General features: G+C 36.8%; 1 protein-coding gene across 1 annotated transcript in view; it reads left to right on the top strand.

Moving 5' to 3' along the window:
• TMTC2 (transmembrane O-mannosyltransferase targeting cadherins 2) overlaps positions 1-19,556 on the top strand; it is a 422,846-nt gene extending 403,290 nt beyond the window's left edge. Inside the window, exon 12 of the mRNA XM_032854661.1 lies at positions 16,881-19,556. Coding sequence (XP_032710552.1) covers positions 16,881-17,060 — 180 coding nt within the window. The 3' untranslated portion in view covers positions 17,061-19,556. The remainder of the gene's footprint in view (positions 1-16,880) is intronic.
• Positions 19,557-21,137: the final 1,581 nt, after the last annotated feature.

The following is a 21,137-nucleotide window of genomic DNA, read 5'->3' as shown; positions in this document are numbered from 1 at the left end:
CCCTCTATACTCCCCTCCTGCTCTGTCTCTTGCTGTCAAATAAATAAATAAAATCTTAAAAAAAAAAAAAAGGATGTTAAAAGAAAATTTCTGTAATACTCTCTTAGCATCTGAGAATATTTTTCAACAATGTCAAAAGACACATTATATAATCAAAAATTGAAAAATATTACCATCAATAATCTTTTACTAAAGAAACATTTTCTAAAAGCTTCTGCTTTAGGAAGAATAGAAATTCCAAAAGGAGAAGCTAAGATACAAGAAGGAGCAGCAAGCAAATAAAACAGCAAACATGGATATAAGTCTGAATGAATGAATGTTATATAATCTAATGACTGATGATTTTTGTGTGTTTCATGTTGGGGCCTAGGATGATGCCTCATCTTATTCACCTATCCCCACTTGACTTTGGCCAAAGATATATGGCAGAAGGGAAATTTTTCCCTGGGTGTATGGGACTTTTTTTTGGCTTATGCCAATGGGGGAGCCCAACAGAGGCATGGTATTACAATACATTTCAAATTTAATATCTAAACACATAGGATATAGTAACATATTATGTAAGTAAAGATGCATAATAATAAACAATGAAATTTGTGCTTGTGAACATCATGGAACACTCCTTGGAACTCTGAAAATAACCATCGCCAATAACTTCCATCTACCTCCGTGCTTCTTCCCTATCTCATCCCCTTGTCTCTCCCCACAAGAGATAATCACTGTTTGAATCACCACACTGAATACTGAAGTTAGTTTGTAACTATAAAATAATACTACTGGTTATCATGTTAAATCCATGGTTCTTTTAATTTACTTAACATAAACATTTATTTTTCATCTATTAAATGCTATTGAGTTTGACACCAAATAAAAATGTGATCAGTATTGCTTTTAGCTAGCTATTGAAGTACAAGGAAAAATAAGATGATAAAACATGAACTGCAAAGCTCCTAGAACAATCTAATAACAAAATTAGAAACATCTTGGGACATGTTTTGGTGCCTTACTTGCTTTCTTGGTGAAAGTGAATCTTTCTTAAATAATAGCTACTTTAATGCATAAAGTTAGTTGTTAACAAATGGAGAATATCTTTTATTTTTCTTGTTTTATTTTTTCCTCTCTTTCCCTGTGTTCCTCTGTTTTTTTCTTAAATTCCACATATCAGTGAGATCATATGATAATTCCGTTTCTCTGATTGAGTTATTTCACTTAGCGCAGTACCCTCTGGTTCCATCCATGTCATTGCAAATGGCAAGATTTTATTTTTTATGGCTGTGTAATATTCCATTGTATGTATATCCCACATCTTATTTATCCATATCTTTAAGAAACCTAACTTCACTAAAACAGTTATCCTAACTAAAGCCTATTTTCACTAGTATTTGTTTTAAAAAGCTGTTGTATTGTTTTCTCCTTGCTATAGTCAAGATCATCTTAATCACCCCAAAAGGTCCAGTTCTCACAGGTCGTCCACCATGCCTAGAATCTAATCCCCATAAAACTCCCATGTATCCCTCCTTTGCCCGCATCACCTATCACTTTACGAGTCTTGAAATACTTTACCAACTTTGGTCTCCTAAGGGAGCCCTCTTGCTTGGTTGTTGTTTTCTATAACTCAACGATTTCATTCAAACATCCCACGACCTGAGTATCACCTCCAGCTGTGGCACGAACATCCCAAATGCTTCAGCCCATAGCCAGGATCTACAATCCATTAAATCACCGTTGTTTCAATGTCCTTGACCACATTATGCCTCACATACCTTCTTATTTAAATAAACTCCAAGATCGGTCATGGTAATCATTCCTTTGCTTCTTTTTGTCTCATCATCCTTGACCAAATCGACACCTGGCTACATCCCTCTCTCCCTGCTCTATGTCTGCTTCTTGAAGCTAAACATAGCTAGAGAAAAACACAACTCACTATAAAGTTCAGTATCACTGGCCTCAAGTGAGTCTTCAGTGCTGGGTGGCAGTCATGTTATTATCTAGTCCATTCTGTCTTGATAGTTTTCTAGATAACTTCGTATTCTACTCTCGCATCTAAGATTTCCAACATCTTTTTCCTCATCATCCCACTCAACTGACAGCTTTGCATCCTTTTTCATCGAGAATGCAGAAGTAATCAGAACTTTCACAAACCTCCATCCCCCCATCTAACCATCCATTTGCATTTGTGCCTTTAAATGATACCTTTCTTCCTACTGTCATAAACTATCTCTACTTCTAGCTTAAATCAGCCTCTTCATTTCTTCACTAGATGCCTCTGTCCTTAACTATCGAAGGACAAGAGTCCTACAGTTACTTGCCTCTCTGTCACTCTCCCTGTCTTTCACTGTCTCTCCTGTATTAAAAAATTTCTCCTGGGGCGCCTGGGTGGCTCAGTGGGTTTAAGCCTCTGCCTTTGACTCAGGTCATGATCTCAGGGTCCTGGGATCGAGCCCTGCATCAGACTCTCTGCTCTACGGGGAGCCTGCTTCCTCCTCTCTCTCTGCCTGCCTCTCTGCCTACTTGTGATCTCTGTCAAATAAATAAATAAAATCTTTTAAAAAAAAAAAAGTACTGAAAAAAAAAAGTACTTAAAAAATTTCTCCTTTCTGCTTAAATATCCCATCAGCATTTAAACATGATGTTATCTCTCCCCAAATTGAAAAACAAAAAGCCTCTCAAACCAATTTATGCCTCTAGCTACCACTCTGTTTTCCTCCTTCCCTTTATAGTATAACTTTCCATTTTCATTTGGACCTACTCCAGGCAGGCTTTTTCTCCAATGATGTCACCAAAGCTGTTCTTGTCAAAGTTACTGGAACAGCACTCAACAACATTAAATCCATTTGTTCTCAGTTCTAATTTTACTTGTCCTATCAGTAGCATTTGACACAGATGATTACTCATTCCTCCTTGAAACACTTTCTTCACTTGGTTTCCAGATTCTTAGCTCTGGTTCCTCTTAACCTTCATCCCCCTGGCTTATTCTTTCCCAGCCATCCAATCTCTTGACCTTGATTTTTTTTTCTTTTTTCTTGACCTGTTATTCTCTGTATCATCACTTTCTCAGAATCTCATCCCCTCTCACGGCTTTAAATAGCATTGATATACTGATGGCTCCCAAATTTAAATCTCCAGCTGAGATCTCTTCTTCGGACTCCAGACTAATCTACCCAGTGTTTACTTAGTATCTGTACTTGTAGAGAGCCCCGCCAAGCTACTAGTTCAGAATTGAACTCATGATCTTCCCATGCCTTCTTGTCCCATGGTCTTTCCCGTTGCAGCAAATTGTTTCATTCTTCTAATTGCACAGGCCAACTTCCACTGCAGCTATCCTTGTCAAAGACCTCGACATCACTGTTGATCTATAATACTGCAGTCAACTCCTTCATTAGTCTGCTTTCAAAACAGCATTCAAAGCTTGGCAGACCATATCACTTCTTGTGCTGTTTACTCCCTTGCCTTCCTTAGTTCTACACTCAAATGCCGTCTTCTCTTAAGACCTTTAGAAATCATCTTATTTAATATTGTATATGAGGGTTCAGCAAGCTTTTATTGCAGTGGACCAGGCGGTAAATAGTTTGGGTTTTGTGGCTGTATGTCTCCATTGCAGCTCCTCGGTTGTGCTTTTGTAGCATGAAAGCAGCTGTAAACAATATGTACATGATTAAATGTGGCTATTTTCCATTAAAACGTTATTTATGAGCATTGATATTAGAGTTTTATATAATTTTCATGTGCTGTGATGTATTATTCTTCCTCTTGAGTAAAAGGGCTGGGCTGGATATGACTCCCAGGCTATGGTTTGTTGACCAGCCTCCTTACATACCTTTCTTCAACCTTGTACTTGCTGTATTTTTTATCCTTTCATGTATCACAATATAATATACTATATATTTTGCTTATATTTTTGTGTTTATTATCTGTGTCTTAAAATAAGAAATAAGCTCCGTGAAGCACAGGATTTTTAACTGTTTTGTGTACTGCTGAATTCCCAAAGTAGGTGCTCAAAAATTAGATTTTGAATGAATGAAAAAAATTATATTTAAAAAAGAAATAAAGTTGGCTATAAGGGATGAGATAGTTGAAGAACTCAGTTATTTTAGAAGTTATAGTTTCAAGGATTCTAAGATAGCATTTTAACCATATGCAGCCTGCAAAAGGTCCATTCATGACTGTCTCATTAAATTCTTCATTATTATTTCTTTGTTAAAAATAATTTTTTCATCTTCCCTAAATCCCATTTATTTAGTAAGAGATAGCTTCATACATCCATTCCCCTTTTCATGGGATGGCCATACATACTTTCTGGCTTCCCATTGTTCCCCAGGTTCTGGAATTAAACAGACCTATAGATTAGCCAAAGGTACTCCTGCTGCTCTGTTGGAGACTGATTTTCCACATGGCCGCTATAAATGATCATATTCCATAGCATCCTGGACTCAATTTCCTAAGAATATTGACTTTACAATTACCATTTCATTCCTACTTCTCTCAGATGAACCAAAGAAGTTAACAAAGTTCTTCCAACTTCTGTCTTTGACTGAAGTAAATAGAAGTGTTAAATTATAGGCATTAGAGCATAGCTTAATTTCTGTGAGCCATTTCAAGATACCGAAATTGGATTTAATTACTATATGTAATGGACATTAAACATTTATGAGATAAATGGCTTACAACTTAATTAGTTAGCTAAGTATTAATAAGAGAATTTGTTTTAAGAATAACTAACTTGTAATAAAGAAAAAGATATTGCTTCTGGTTTCTTATATGGAAGAATTAAAAAGCTGTGCCTTTCTTGTACTTCTAGAAAAGACCTTTGTATTTTACTTGTTCAACATGAATCCCTGGTAGAAGAGATATGTAGCTAAGTTCTTCTGTAGTTAAATATCAGATCACTATTCAAGGTTGTTGTATTACCAATGCAAAATGATGTTTTTTTGAGGAGGTAAAAATGTATTACTGTGTGATTTTTATAAATATAGTTGGCATGTATCACATAATCATTTTGGTTCCCTAGCTCAGTATGGAAGATAAGTCTAAAAGAAATCAGAGTTAGCATATGAGTATCAGTCATTGGGTTCAAAATATTTTATCTTGTTCTTCCTTCTTCAAGTCTCATTTGGGTTATTATTTGTGGCATAAGAATAAATAAGTATCCAGTAAATATATCTGAGGCCAGCAATTGGTTGGACTCTGGATCTGTGTGATTGCCTTATTGACTGCTTGTTATTTGCTTGGTTCTTTGTTTTATATTAACTGAATAGAACAAGGAAGGAAGGCAAGAAAATAAGGATGTAGCATTTTAAAAAATAGAGTTTCTCAGAGAAAAGATAAGACATTGGTAGAGTAGGTAAAGGCAATACAAAATCATATCATATACAATTTAGGAAGCTATTATGCAGAAAAATGTCATCAAGCCCATCTTTAAAACCATCTTGAAGATATAAAAATGTGCTAACTATACAGGCTCGAAATGAGATGATTGATACAGTCTGAATGTAGCAATTTTGGGTATGAACATTTCAAAAATAAAGGCAAAATTTGTGATTGAATGTGGAGATCTTGAGGGTACTACGTGAGGTTATAGTGTGTGAAAGGCAGAAGTTCTGCCACTCAACCTGTCTTGATTTGCCATGAGTTTAGATACCCACAAGAAATGTTTATTTTTACATTTTCAGCAAATGTGACACTTTGGCAAGTGTATTGGCTTGGAGTCAGCATGGTTTCACCTTGATTGGTGTGTCCTGATGGAATATTTTTTGAAATGATGTGTGAAGACCTTGCATCACTATTTTTCCAAGCATGTATCAACAAAGTCTTGGTCCTATAAAAGTGCAAATAGAATGCCAGGCATCAGGCAGTGTGTTTACATTTTATTTTTAGTCCCTGGAAAGATTTATAGTTTCTGTAGGAATTGCTTTACCCCTGCTTGTTATGTTTGATCTGGTCATCCTAACTGAGAGTGTTAACAAAACTTTCCACTTGCTGTGTGTGAAGCTTATGGTCACTTCTCTTTGTGAAACATATTTCTTCATATTCATTCTGTGGGTGGACAGTTGCTGCCTTCTAATGCCATGTTGAAATGTGATTGATTTGAGTGACACTGTCACCCTTGAATGAATCCTGCTTCTTCACTCTATCTGCTTTGTCAAAGGAAAAAAATGTCTTACTCATCTTTAAAGCATGTATGCCTACTCTAAATTTCATTTAATCTACTGTTTTGAGGTCTCTGACATGCTCATTTCCATGTTTTTTTTTTAATGATTATTTTCAATAAGGCCTATTCAGGAATTTGTCATTTCAACAATATGCAAAGTGGAATCTCTCAGTTGACTTCCATCTGATCACATCTGTTGATTGACAAACATAGAAGTCAGCTGGAGAAGTGATACATACATAGGTTAAAAACATTTTCCTGAATTTGATTATCATGGCATCTGTTGAATCTTTACCCCAGTTGTAACTTGGATTTTGTCAATGTAGTATGTCCCTTCTTTGTATTTAAATTCAATTAGCTAACATACAGAACATCATTAGTTTCAGATGTAGAGTTCAGTAGTTCATCAGTTGCATGTAACACCCAGTGCCCATCAACTTCTTAAACTCAACACCCAATTGTAGTATGTCTATAGCTCTTGCTGCATTGTGTTTTTAAAAAATTAAATTAAATTAAATTAAAAAATCAGATGATCCATTTGCATGGCAAAAAAGCCAGTCCCTCCGAAAAAAGAAAAAAGGAAAAAAAGAAAAAATGTTTTTCTCAGCCTTTCTCTCCCATGACAATTAAGTTCTTAAGCATTGTAAACTCAAATCTCAACTTCCAGCATATCTCTGAGATACATTTTAATAACAACATAATTACCCCAGGGACATGTTTCAACTCCTTGGAATGAGCATCATTTTATTAGATATATTCAAACTCATGCTTCACACATACACATGTGGATGGCCCATACAGCTGGAAATCCTTCTGCGTAATACCGTTATGATTGAGAAAGCATGCACGTGTTCTTCCCTCCCCTTCATACCAAAAAGAAATGAATCAAGTGTAGAGTGAATTATGTTGCTTAAATCACATTTGGAAACAGACAAGGAATTTGGTTCAAAGAGAAGGAAAAGAAGATGTTGTAGGTAAGGGCAAAGACGGCTCTTGGTGTTTTTCAGATAGATTTTGCCTGTTGTGCAGATTCTTTCCCAGATTTTATCCCTTTAAGGTTTTTAACCTTCACTAAATTCTACTTATTTTCATTCTTCTAATCTGCATGCAGTTTAAGTCATATGTTTTCTTACTTACGTAGAACTTTTATTTATAGTTTTACTTCAAATGAACTACGTGCTTATTGCCAATCAAGATAAATAGCATACTGATTGCCTTTTATAAAAGCCATGAGTGACACTTAGATGGCCTGAAATCCAAGCTTCCCATTTGGATCATGTGAGAGATGTTCTTAGGAAATTAAGGACATCAGGAAAACCTATCTTTGAAATAGAATCATCTCCAGTGAAGAATAATTTCTGAGTTACAGTCTTAATTTAGTATGTGCACTTTAAATTCTGTTAGCAGTAACTACCACCTTTGAAATGACTCTATTACAGTCACTGTTTGCTATCCCCCAAACCACAGCTTTTGGCATTTTGATTGCCATAGAAATGAATAGCACTCCACATTGTGGCAATCACATCCATCATAAAAGTTAAATGAACATTCTTGCAACACCCGCTGGGATGGGGCAGATGTAGGAGAGAAGGATTGAGCACACAGGATAAAATGTGTCACTGAGATACTGAAACTTGTCCCTTAATACAGCATTGTGTCTTGCTTATTACCTGTACCTTTTTTTATTTTATTCAAAGCTATTTCAAAAACGCAAATACTGTGTTGAAACTGAGAATCACAATGAATCATTTCTATTATCTGTCAGAATTTGCCTTGCCATTGATAAATCTCCCATGTTGTTTTCCCTTGCTATGTGTACAGTTTGGTAAATCTTTTTGCAGAGATACTTTATTCAAAATATGATTGTAGTCAAACTATGACTACAAAGAACTGTCATTTCTGAATTGAGACTATAGCAGTACATGTGGATTTTTTGTCTTATCACAGAATTTTGTAGCAGATCTTTTAGTTTACTGTATCATTATTTCATTCTTTAATATGATTTTTTTGGCCCATTTTGATTTGGTCTCAGAAAGGTTACAGCATGGCTCTCACTGTTGACATCTTAATCTCCGAACTAATTGAAATACAGACTCTTCTCTATTAGGGCTTCTGTCCATTGTTGGCTCTGTTCTCAGCGGTTCGCTGAAAACACTTCTAAAAAGTAACAAGTTGATTTTGACGTGACAACCAATTTCAAAAGTTTGTATGCCATTCTCATTTTGGAAGAATCAAAGACTAGAAGCAACCTGACAATTCATCTTGTCTAATAGCCTCAGAGCCATAAGGAAGTAATCTCCCCTCTCCTCCACAGCTCACCCTTCTAGACATGTCTGATTCCTCTCTGTAGAAGAAAAATTTGTATCCATGCTCTGGACTGTAAACATCTTGAGGGCAGTGACTCCATCTGTGAAGTCTCCTGTAGTGCTTAGAACAATACGTAGAACAATGAATGGATAACAGTTACATGGACCTCATAAATTTGAGGGGCATAAACGGTTTGTGATAAATGCCAAATGTGCACTTAAAGTTAGCTAAGACTCTATACAGGCTAAAAAAATACTGTTCTTGTTTGACACTTTTCTAGAGTCTGACAGCAACCTTGACATATAGTAGGAGCTTAATAAATGTTTATTAAGTTACTTTGAGATCGGGCTAGAATTCACCTTTTCTAGGTCAGCTCTTTCTGCTAAATCAATTTTTTTTTTCTTCTTTCAGCAAGCATTCATTGAGAATTTCTTTTATATGCCAGAGCCTGGCACTAGCACTATAAAGACAGTTAAAATAAATTCACTGTCTGTTTCACTCTCCAGCAAAGAAGACAGATGCTTTTAACAAGTAGATATAATTCATTGTGGTAAGTGTTGCAATTAATGTATGTAGACAGTACTAGGGGAACATAGAGAAGTAAGCTATGAATAAGAGATTGTTAAACTTTTTTTTTTTTTAAATGAGAAGTTGGCTGGAAAGAAAATGGAAGAAGGGCTTTGTCAGGGAAGCAGTCTGATAAAAAATGATGCCCAAAATTGCACATGGCAGAAATAGATGTTTCACACGGCTCACTCAGTGGGTATATTGAGGGCTTCTTTTGGGTGCCATGTAGTAATCGGTTTCTTAGCACTGAGCTGAAGAGTGTGAATTCTTTGCTGTAGGCACAGGTTGACCCTCTGAAACCCCACTTGTGTTTAAAAAAGACAAATGGTCTAGTGGGAGATAGATTGGGGCAAAGCAAGAATTGAAGATGGAAGGACAAAAGGAGACTGACAGAATTTAGGAACAGATGAGATGATATATAGGAGACAGTGGCAATAAAAATGGAGGGTGATAAAGAGAGGGAGAATACGAAGCACACTGTTTGCTTTAAATTTTCTTGTCCCTAAGAAAAATAACTAATAAGGAAGCCAGAAAGAACATAAAGACAGAGAAACAGGCCATAAAGAAAAGTCAGTTCTGTATGGGGCTAACTAGGAGATGCCAGCCTTCACCCACATGTCGTCATCCAAGATTCCCTAGCATTGCTGCGAGACATCTTTGTGGATCCTGTGGCTCTTCTCTACTGCCCAGATTTCTGTCCTCTTCCCACCTACATGAAAGTGCACCTCTATCGAGGATTTTCCATTTTGTGCATAACAGATTTTTCATCTTAGAAACTGCGCTTATCAGATTGTCTGTCTTGGGAAAGTGACCAGGAAAACACTAGACCAGACAGTCCTGTCTGGGGCTGTTTTGAGGTGGTGGGAGCTCTGTGTAATTCCCTTTCAAATACCACCGTGTAGGTGCCAACCCATATTGCTCCAGTAAATTCAACTGGGTAAGCAATTTCAACTGTATGGATACAGCTGAATGATAGAATGTAGCCTTTGTTAAGTTATTCACTAACTATTTGAAAAACAGTGAAAATCCATTTAAAACTTCAGCCTGGGTAAATTCCGTCTAATTGTTAAAGAACAGGTGGACCACTGAAAAGAAAAAGGGAAAAGTTAATAAACACAAAAATGTTATTGGCCTTTGTAGTAATCGGGGAAAAGAAGTCAAACACAGAATAAGATCCTATGTTACCATTTTCAATTTGCAAAAATTAAAGAGTCAATGTCAAGTATCATTGAGGATGATAGAATAAAGGAACCCCTGTTACATGTTGATGCTGACGCATTTGTTACAACCATACTGAAGAAGAATTTGGTAACATCTGCCAAAGTTGCAGATCCTCTGTGATCCAGCAGGTCCAGTCTTCAAAACTCTCCCAATAAGTATGTATAGAGACAGCCACAAGAATATGGATGGCAGTCTTTTAAAGAATCTCTAAGTTCATCCTTAAGAGAATGGGTAGTCATTCAATGGAATGAATGAACTAAACCTTACATATATCAACATGGATAAATCGGAAAAACAAAATGATGAGCAAAAAATCCAGGTTTCTTATGTGTGCTTGGCGGGATGACATCTCATGATGGATGATGACAAATTTATGAAATCAAAACTTATAGAAGATTGTACATTTATTATGGGTACAAAAAATAAATAAAAGTGTGAAGTTTATTGGAATGATAACCAACTTCAGGATGGTGGTTTTCTTGGGAGAATGGGGGTGAGTTCAGTAGTATGATAGCAAGAGATATTTGGGGGTTTGTGTTATCTTTATAAAGTTTCATTTGTTAGGCAAGTACAGTTTTTCTTGTACTCTCTGAAGCTTTTGTTTGTATACTTATAATATTTATAGTAAAAACTCTGCACATGGCTTTACTCATGTGTTCATTCATTAATTTAATCTGTCACCTGTTAATCTGTTCAACTACCCATTCACTTGTTATTCTTCTTTCTCAAAATAATTTTATTTAAATAATCTAAGAAATGGTGATTAAGGCTTAAAACAAGTAGGGAGAGAGGGACCAAGAAGAATTAGAAGACAAATTGAAGGGAGATAATTGGGTAAAGTCAAGATTTAACAATTGGATGTACATATATATGTGTATATAAAGAAAGGCAAGGAATCAAGGATAATTTATTCAGGTTTCTACTTTGGCATTGACTGTTAAACATGCCAGTGAGACAGAGGAGGAGGAATGATATTGGAGCAGAGCGGGAATAAGTTATCAAAACTTTGATACTTTTTCTTCATAAGCCTGACTGATAATCTTTAATTCAGTAATTACTTACTAAATATCTACCTGTACAAGGCACAATAAATAGAAAGAAATCCTTTAAAATTATGTGTAAATACTCTTTTTCATGAATATTTTTTTTAAAGTTTATACCATTACTTTTTAAGCATCATGGTACAGTTACTGTGTCAATAAATTCAGTTGGTTAAGCAATTTCAACTGAATGAATACAGTTGAGTGATAGTATGTAGCCTTCGTTAAGTTAGTAACTATTTGAAAAAGAGAATCCATTAAGAACAGCCTGGAAAAGTCATTTAAGTTTGCAGATTATATTCAGAAGTTAAAGGTGGTTATCTTGAAAACACCCCCCAAATTTAGTGTATTCATTAGTAGCTGGATAAGGCTAACCTCAGAAATTCCTCCTCAAAAGTTATCTAGTTCATAAAATAGTAAATATACGACGATATCGATGAATTCAGCAACACTCTGAATGGAAATAAGCAGATTTATAAAATTAGAAATATGGGTCAAATATTTCTATCTTCATCTTTTTCAAAGCTTCTGTTGCCTATTGACTTAGATTTACCCTCGCCAAAGGGAAGTGGTTCACAGGCCCTTATGGGATAAGAAGACCTAATTGTTGAGGTGCCTGGGTGGCTCAGTGGGTTAAAGCCTCTGCCTTTGGCTCAGGTCATGATCCCAGGGTCCTGGGATCAAGCCCCACATCAGGCTCTCTGCTCAGTGGGGAGCCTGCTTCCCTTCCTCTCTTTCTGCCTGCCTCTCTGCCTAATTGTGATTTCTGTCTGTCAAATAAATAAATAAAATCTTTAAAAAAAAAAAGACCCAATTGTAGTGTAGATTTCCAACTCCTGCCTTATCAGACTATCTCAACTAAGCTCTTTTCCATTTTTTAGGTTCTACCCAAATTCTCTCTTTAAAGTCGTCCATTTTAGTCCTGTTCTCAGTGGAAACATGAGTGCCCAATCCTAATCGCCCATATGGTTTTACTATTCCTCCTCTATAGAAATGTGTCCAAGACTACATAATAGGCAAAGATCAGGAAAATAACTCTGTCTACTAATCCCATGTGCTCGGGATAGCTTGTGAGCTCACCTGAATTCCTTGGGAGGTGTTAGACTAGAATCAGACCTGCATAATCTTGCCTTTGCTCTGCCCCACCCCATTATACACCTATTCCTTGAATTTTGCTTATTTTCTCTAATGTTGGAGAAATAAGCCAAAGACCACAGTCAAGTAACCATAAAGTCATAATTCCCCAGAGACTTGAAAAAGCCGTCATCTGCTGCCTCGGTATGGCTACCAGTCAGCCCTTTTGATGTAAAGCATCTGTCTTTTTCAGGGAAATAAGAAAGGTCTGGTTCTCCTTTCTAGTCTGTGAAGTGGGAGACAGTATCATTTGTTGTACGGAGCCACAAGCTCCATTTTACTGGGTTGCAAGCTGCTGACTGTCTTTTTTAACATGCTGAAAATTTCATCAGCTGTCTTTAATAAAAGATGTGTGAGAGGGAAGACATCAGCCATTGTGGTTGGGTTTCTGTTCCTCAGCCCATGAGTCACAGCAGGCAGAGAGAAACGACACCAGTGTGTCATCAGACAGCCAGTCACCTGGACCTCTTGCCTTTCAGTTATGTGGCTACAGAGTCTTTAATTCTGTTCACAAACTTATATGTGCTCCTACTTGGTTATCAAAAGGCTTTTTATGCCCCCTCCTGTCTATTACTATTTAGTCACTTACAGCTTCTGTTAATAAAGTTTCACTTGAACATTTACTACTTTAAATAATGGCATGATCAAAAGAATTCACTTATGGGAGAAAAGACATTTGATCTGATATTTTTTGTTCTGTAAGTGACTTCATCCTCCCGTATGAAACTTGGAAGTTGGACAGTAATATGACCTAAGATCAGGAAATAACCTCTAGAACACTGCTTCTCAAAGTGTGATGAGTGTACAAAACACCTGGGGATCTTTTTAAAGTTCAGATTCTGATTTGCTAGTTGGTACCTGAAATTCTGCATTTCTGCCAAACTCCCAGGGGATGCTGAGGCTTCTCCCTGAACTAGAGGCAAGGCCAGAAGACCTACAGGCATTCGTCCCTTGGACATCCAGTAAGCTACTGCTGGTCACTGCTGGGATGCCTTGTCTTTGAAGAAAGAAAACAACCATATAACAAAAAGTAACCTATATCTAGTTTTACTTGTAAATTTTTAACAAACACATGAAACTGTTTATGTCAAAATTACTGTTGACACTTCCAAGCTGTTATCTAAGGCAGTGGAACCTGTTACTTGGATCACGTTTGGGCATACATGCAGTTTCCCTCAGTTTCCACTCACTCAAGCAAGAAGCTATCATGATGTTTCATTTTATTTTTTTAAGATTTTATTTATTTATTTATTTGTCGAAGAGAAAGAGAACACAAGCAGGGCAAGCAGCAGGCAGAGGGAGAAGTAGGCTCCCTGACAAGCAGGGATCCCCATGCGGGGCTTAGCCCCAGGACTCTGAGATCAGGATTGGATCCGAAGGCAGATGCTTAACTGACTGAGCCGCTCAGGTGTCCCTATAGTGATGTTTTAAAAGCATTGCATAATGATAGGTGTTTGTAGGTTTTTAAAATAAAAATCTTTTTTATTCTAGTAAGATAGATATATTCAAACCAAAATGTTATTATCTAAACATAGAAATCACTAGCTGCTTAAAAATATTATGTTCTTAAATGTGTACATTTTTAGTTTATTTGGGTTTTTACTCTTTAAGGAGCACAATGAGTATATGTAAACTTTTATGGGCTCTGTTTAACTTCCTAATGTCAATTTTTGATTATTTTTATTTAATGAATAACATGCTAGGGTGGATAATGCAAAATTGAAGTTATTCCAAAAATGCTATTATAATTCGCATTCAGAACTCATTTTGATGACAAACTTCCTAATTGTGCTTTTTTTAGAATGATATTCAGCTTTCCCTTTTCATCATTTGATGGTAGGGGGGGTGTCTTCAAAGTGTTCCAGGGACAGAAGCACCCTGGCTGTGAGTTAGTAACAGTAGTAAAGCCTATTTCTGTGGCTGGGCCTTCTTCACCACGTGTATTCACATCTCTCCCTTCCAGCTTTAGCCTGAGAAAGGCCACGGAGCTGGGAAGGGTGGTAGAGCTAGGCCACAGATCCATAGCATTGGCTTTCCGTGGTCACTGGCAGGAGTTTCGGCTTTGTGTTTTTGAGATGATAAGGAGACAAGAGGAGAAGAGGGAAAAGTCCATAATATTGTATTCTCATGTAATCTCAGCAGCAATTCTGCAAAGCGAGTACTGTTATCATCCCGTTTCTGGAAGAAGCTGAGGTCTCAAGTATTCACTCAACTTGTTTGAGTGCACACGGTACTGGGGCAGAGCAGGCACTGGAAGCAAGGCATTGTGACTCTGTGACTTTTGACTGTTTTTAATAATCCCTTGAATTGTAATTATAGTGAGGCACGGATACTTTGATAACAAAAATGATTCAAGAAATAATGACTACCCCACAGAGCCATCTGGTTTCTCGCAGCCCCCGTCCCTGGATCTCTTCTATTTCTGGTTAGCCAGGAATGGTCTCCAACTGGAGTCCGCCCTCCCCATATCCTCTCTTCCCACTCAGGATAGCGGAAGTCTAAACATTTTATCTACTTAGCATCTCTAGTAATTCAGACTATGAACACACTTTGTCATTAGTGTAGTAGCTGTTTATTGATAGTTGTGCTAAGCTCTGTGAGGGAACATAATTGAGAAATGTGTCTAGGCATCAAGAAACTCAAGATAATAACGGGCAGAATGATAACAAAGTTCTTTTGGGAAGATAGAGTAGGTGGTGTTATTTTGGGTTCCCAGGGTGGAGCTTCATTGTACGTATAATTTAGAGCTGTGTTTATTTGGACTGGGACTTAAAATTAGAAATTGACCATCTGTATTTTCCTTGATAAGTATGGAGTCATCCTGACCAAAAAGTTTTTTGAAGGTCAGGCATAGCTTATATTTGCAATATTATTTTTGGAAAAGAAAAAAAGGATGTAGAAAAGTTTGAAGATATGCCCCGTAGTTGAGGACTTGAGAGAATTTTGCTATATATCCAGAGACATTAGGTAGCCATTGAAATAAAAATTGTAAAGTATGTATAATAGCATAAAAATCATAAATATGCATGTGCTGTATACCTCAAGCAGAATAAAAGGAGGAAAAATATGATAGCGGACCTCACCAAGATCACAGTCGGTGGTTGAGCAAGAATTCAAATCCAGACCTCTTAAAATCCAAATCTGATCATCTCTTTACAGTTGGTTTATTCTGAGCTATTCAGCCCTGCCCCCAGCATTGTTTTTGGTTCAGAAATAATGGTTTTCACAGTAAAGAGTAGAGTCACTTGAATTTAGCTGAAAAATGCACACATTTTGTGAAAATACTGAATTGTAAAAATAATTGTGAATTATTTTACACTGCATCACAGAGTTGTCAGGACAATTAATAGTTGACACCATCTGTAGAATGAAAACACAATCTTAGCATAAACATTTTTAGTTTTATCTGATATCTGAAATATGCATTTGTGTAAGTGCCAAAATATTAGCTGCTTTGTTAGCCAGAAAGTTCCAGCAATAAGACAAGAGCAGAACAGCCTTTATTTGTAGATAGGAAGCAAAGTATTTTTTCCTTTGGGAAGGACTTTTTTGTTGTTAATGAATGTCTGAGAATTTGGGGATGGAGACCATTGTGTTAAATTAATGGTACATAACATATATATATATATATATATATATATATTTTAAACTTGGCCTTTCATATGATAGTTTTGTATTGCAAATATCACACATTACAAAAAATTTTGTGTTGGAGAATCACAACTACTTTTAAGCAAATAATTTAAAACTTTTCTTACAGAAGTTATATTTTTATGTACTATATTATATCTGTTTTTTTGGTATGTTGTTATTTTGCTGTATTTATAATAAACATTCACCATTAGAAGTTTGAAAGATTGACTTCAAAAGGAGATCTTTGTCTCATTAAACTACTTGTATTAGATTTGGAAAGGATGTTAGTGGTTACATTTGAATTTTTTTTCAGGGTTTTTACCCTGAAAACATCAGTAAGATTTTACAGATTTTTAACTTATTTACTTATGTTTGCCTAAGTGGCCTGGGATATTGCTAAGGAGAGGAAACAAAGAGTGGGTAGATGTAGATTTATCAGGTTTTCCAACTTAACTTTTCTTGGCATTGAGTTGAAAAAGGAAAGCGCAGTTTTATCTGAAAATGTAGGACTTTTACCTTTTTTCTCAGGAAAGTACAGTCTGACTAGGTTACTAGGTTTTCATTTGTAACCTATGCTTTCTCATTAAAGAAGAATATTTTTCAAGCTGCCTGCCCTGTTTAAAGCACAAAGTATACCAGCTGTTTGAGAACTTTTTTTTTTTTCTTCCTAGTTATCTTGGTCTATTTTGTATAAATTGTTAAATTGTTTCCATAAAATGCCTCCAGACATAAGGGAATCATTTGCATAAGTGGATGAAGATTTTTGTCTTCCATGAAGGAAAGCTTGAAACAAGACTCTTAATCATTTTCCTCCTTCTCTCTGGTTCCAGTATCCAGCAGCTCTGATGAACCTGGGGGCTATTCTCCATCTCAATGGCCGGCTACAAAAGGCTGAGGCCAACTACCTCCGGGCTCTGCAGCTCAAGCCAGATGACGTCATCACGCAGTCCAATCTCCGCAAACTGTGGAATATCATGGAGAAGCAAGGTTTAAAGACTTCCAAGACTTGACACTGGAGGGCAGTACCTCGCCCTCCTCCATATTTGGAAGCTGGCTTCATGAATGAACAGAACTTCCCAGCAGTGCTATGACAAGAGCTAGTATGGACTTCAAGACGGGGGCAGAGGTCACTGAGGTCACTGCCACTTCTGGGAGTATTCACTTCGCTGTTAGCACAGCCGTTAACACCAAAAAGGGGAACATTGGAAACCTCCTGAAGGATGTAATTGTTACCCATAGAACTATAAACCAGAGCACTTAAAACAGGATCTTATGGCATTGGGAGGGTGGGGGAGGGGCGGGGGGAGGGAGGGAATCTAAGTTACAAATTTTGCTCATTTTTGAAAGCTAATTTAGAAATTATCTTGTTCCTTAAACACTGTGAGAGGAAGTCAGAGGGTCTGTTCAGCCCCGGTAAGCTATTAAGATCAAGTGTTAATAGGGAATGATTCAAGTGTGGTGTGAATCCCAGTGAGCTGGCCAGTTGTCCTGACGCTGCTGTCTTCCCTCTTCCGGACAGCCTGCTTATCAATTTCTGAAACTTAGGGGGAAAAAAAAAATTTTTTTTTAAGTACATCAGGATCTGTCAGAATCTAGTTATTTCCTGACTATTGCACATAATATTTTATGATTTGGATGTCACAGTCTTCATTTCTTTTGGACAGCATTTGCTTTTCATGTTCTGAGCAGAGCTGACTACGTTTCACACTGGTGTTGCAGGACGGGTTGGGGAGACCTTAAAAGTGTCGGCAGGCATTTTTTATTTTAATGTCACCAACATATTCCCCCAAACTGCCTTGGAGAATTCGTTGTATTAATTCTAAGGCTTTTGAAATGGCTCTTTCTGGTTAATGCACATGTTTATATAAGGATTACATCTAAAGAGCTTAACAGTGATCTAGTTTGGATAACTAATCAGCAGCTGTTAGACAAAAGGGAAGGTGCTACATGCTTCCCAGATGTTACTGACTAAAAAAATCCAGTCTACGCAAAGAAGTGTATCATAATGGCTGCCAATGATTTTATATTTTAGAAAGAGTTGGTATAAAATGCTAATCCCTTTCTAATAGGTTCCTAAACAGCAATGCTGATGTTTTTAAGGAGTAATTTTTACTGTGTTTTGCTCTTCCTATAAAACATCAAAAAATGACCTATTTTAAGTGATAGTAGAGTATAGCATCAACCCGTGTGTTTCTAGGTCTTCTGCCAAGTGCTTTTCACAGTTGAACACTAATTTCACTAGCATACTGGTATTTTACTACTTTACCTATTAGTAACCACTTCAGTGATCATTACACAAGTAAAAATGAAGTAGAGAAAAACATTTATCGAACATTTTTTTGGCTTGGAAACTTTGCTATTAAAAATTAACTTTGCAAAAGAGTTCATTATCAACTTCATAGAGAAAGTAGCTATAGAGTACCCTGCATATTTATTTATTTATTATTCTACCATAGCAAAATAACAAAACAAAACTTGATTCATTAAGTCAGTTCTTTGCAACTGAAAATTAGCTGTTCCTCCTTTCCTTTAACACTTCATGTAAATATCGGTCAGCGTCCCCACTAAAAGGAGACTGGACAGACAAATACAGCATCTTATGTTTTCTCCATATCTTAAATGTTTCTCTACATATCTGAGTAAAGTGGGATGAAGAATTTAAAGTAGTGTTCCTATGGCATTAGTGTTTTTTTAAGAAGGGCAGATGTAGTGAGAAAGGTCTGTTAATGGCATTAATAAGAACACCTTCCTAATGTGTATATTATTTCATAAACATTTCATGGAAGGGGCCAAAAGTTAAATTATAACTAAATCACTGTGTTTTCAGAATGATATTTAACATTTAACAACAGCAAACCCGTGGTCAAACCAAAAATGTGGGTTGAAATGTATTTTTCATCTTCTAGTGCATTGGCAATTGCTTAAAAAAAAAAAGTAAGTAAATTAATAAGGAATTTAATATAAGGATATAGAGATAAATTCAATGTCTAACATTTTTATTTATTTAAATAGTTATTGACCTATGATGACTTCCTAGTCTTAACATTTTATGTCTTTTTGTTGTTCATGTTCTTCCTTTCACACGCTTGGTTCTTAATAGGTTCGCTGATTGCACACAGTAGAGGCACTTCATTTTGACCCAGTTCCCAAGTAGCATTAATAATTGGGCCTGTGTCATAAAATGCATGGATCTTTAATAGGTAAATGTCCCTGACACCTTTCACTACAGGGCTGGGCTTAGTAACTGACCAACGTGGGGGGAGGTTGGGGGGAACTAAAGATCACGGTCAAAAAATGTCTCCGCTCAGGGATTTATGGTGGATTATTGCAGACAGTGCTAAAAATATAGAGCACAAGACAAGTTTACTAAATTAAAGTTTTATTTTTTGAGAAACTGTTATTTGTATAAATTATCAAGATTTGTAGGCTTTCCTTTTGTAGAAATAATTGTTTTATGTGCCAGAGAATTTCAATTTTGTTTTCAACAATAAAGCATTGATAACAAATGTGTCGTGTAAACCTTTTTTAAAATCTATAGCAACAAAACTTAACGCTGTCATGGATTTTAACAGAAATTGGAGAAAGTTTGAAAAAGGGAGAGATTGAGAGTCAAACAGAGACACATCAAGGCTAATGTATAACCAATAATCATTAATTTGTAATAGTTATAATAATATTAAGGGTTGCCTGTAACATCTGATTTGCCACTTTCCAAAAAAGATGACATAATTTTTTTTGTTTTATTGATGAACTGTAGAAAAGTGTTAGGAAATAGCCCAAGCATAGCCCATTCTCTGCCTCATAGGTCATTTAGTTAAAATGGTCATATTTAGAAGACCCTGTTTCTCTAGTCATAATCCTAGAAGAAAGCACAACCCTGTTCGGTTGAGAGACTTGGGTATGGCACATTCAGGTATCAGTTACAAGAAAACCTTAGGTCCTAGACAAGGTGCAAACTGGCAGAAAATTTGATCATCTTGTTAAAATTGTCATTGCATAGTAACATAATTACATATTGCCTGATAGCTTTAAGAATGATAGAATTGGGGGTGCTTGGGTGACTCAGTTGTTAAGTGCCTGGCTTCAGCTCAGGTCATGATCCCCGGGTCTGGGGATTGAGCCCCATGTGTCAGCAGGGTGTCTACTTGTCTCTTTCCCTCTGTCCCTCCCCCTGCTGGTGCATGCGCACATTCTCTCTCTTTCAAATAAAATCTTTAAAAAGAAGGATAAGGGGCGCCTGGGTGGCTCAGTGGGTTAAAGCCTCTACCTTCGGCTCAGGTCATGATCCCAGGGTCCTGGGATGGAGCCCCACATCAGGCTCTCTGCTCAGCAGGGAGCCTGCTTCCCTTCCTCTCTCTCTGCCTGCCTCTCTGCCTACTTGTGATCTCTCTCTGTCAAATAAATAAATAATATCTTAAAAAAAAAAAAGTAAAAAGAAGGGTAAAATTTAGCTATAAGGATTTTACTTGTAAACATCATATGGATGTGGAAAGTTATATTCCAGCTTTATAGTTAAGAAACCCAGAGTTCAGAGGTATAAAATAACTTGCCCAGGTCACAAAGCTAGCAAGCAGCAAGACTGTCCCCATGGTGTCCTGTGCTTATATATCCTGTGTCCTGTGAGCCCTCACACTCTGAACCCAAGTCCAGAGATGAGTTTTCTCATTCACCTTGGCATTTGTCTAGCTTTTCCATCTTCCACAAATCATATTCTCTACCTCTCACACTGCAGATGACCAAGAAGACTGAAGGAAGTTGTTGTGGTCTGAATGTTCATGAACACCACCACCACCACAAATCCCTATGTCCATAGATTATGTTATTAGGAGGTGGGGGAGCAGGGGAGTGATTAGTTGGTGAGGACAGATCCCTCATGAGTGGTTTTGGTTTCTATTTCATTGATTTCTGCTCTGATCTTATTATTTCTCTTCTCCTGCTGGGTTTAGGCTTTCTTTGCTGTTCTTTCTCCAGCTCCTTTATGTGTAGGGTTAGGTTGTATACTCGAATCCTTTCTTGTTTCTTGAGAAAGGCTTGTATTGCTGTATACTTTCCTCTCAAGACTGCCTTTGCTGTGTCCCAAAGATTTT

The sequence above is a fragment of the Lontra canadensis genome, unplaced genomic scaffold (assembly GCF_010015895.1).
Source record: "Lontra canadensis isolate GAN:19392208 unplaced genomic scaffold, GSC_riverotter_1.0 scaffold9, whole genome shotgun sequence".
Taxonomy (NCBI): domain Eukaryota; kingdom Metazoa; phylum Chordata; class Mammalia; order Carnivora; family Mustelidae; genus Lontra; species Lontra canadensis.
The sequence above is the reverse complement of the archived record's forward strand: the minus strand, read 5'-3'. Positions and strand labels throughout refer to the sequence as shown.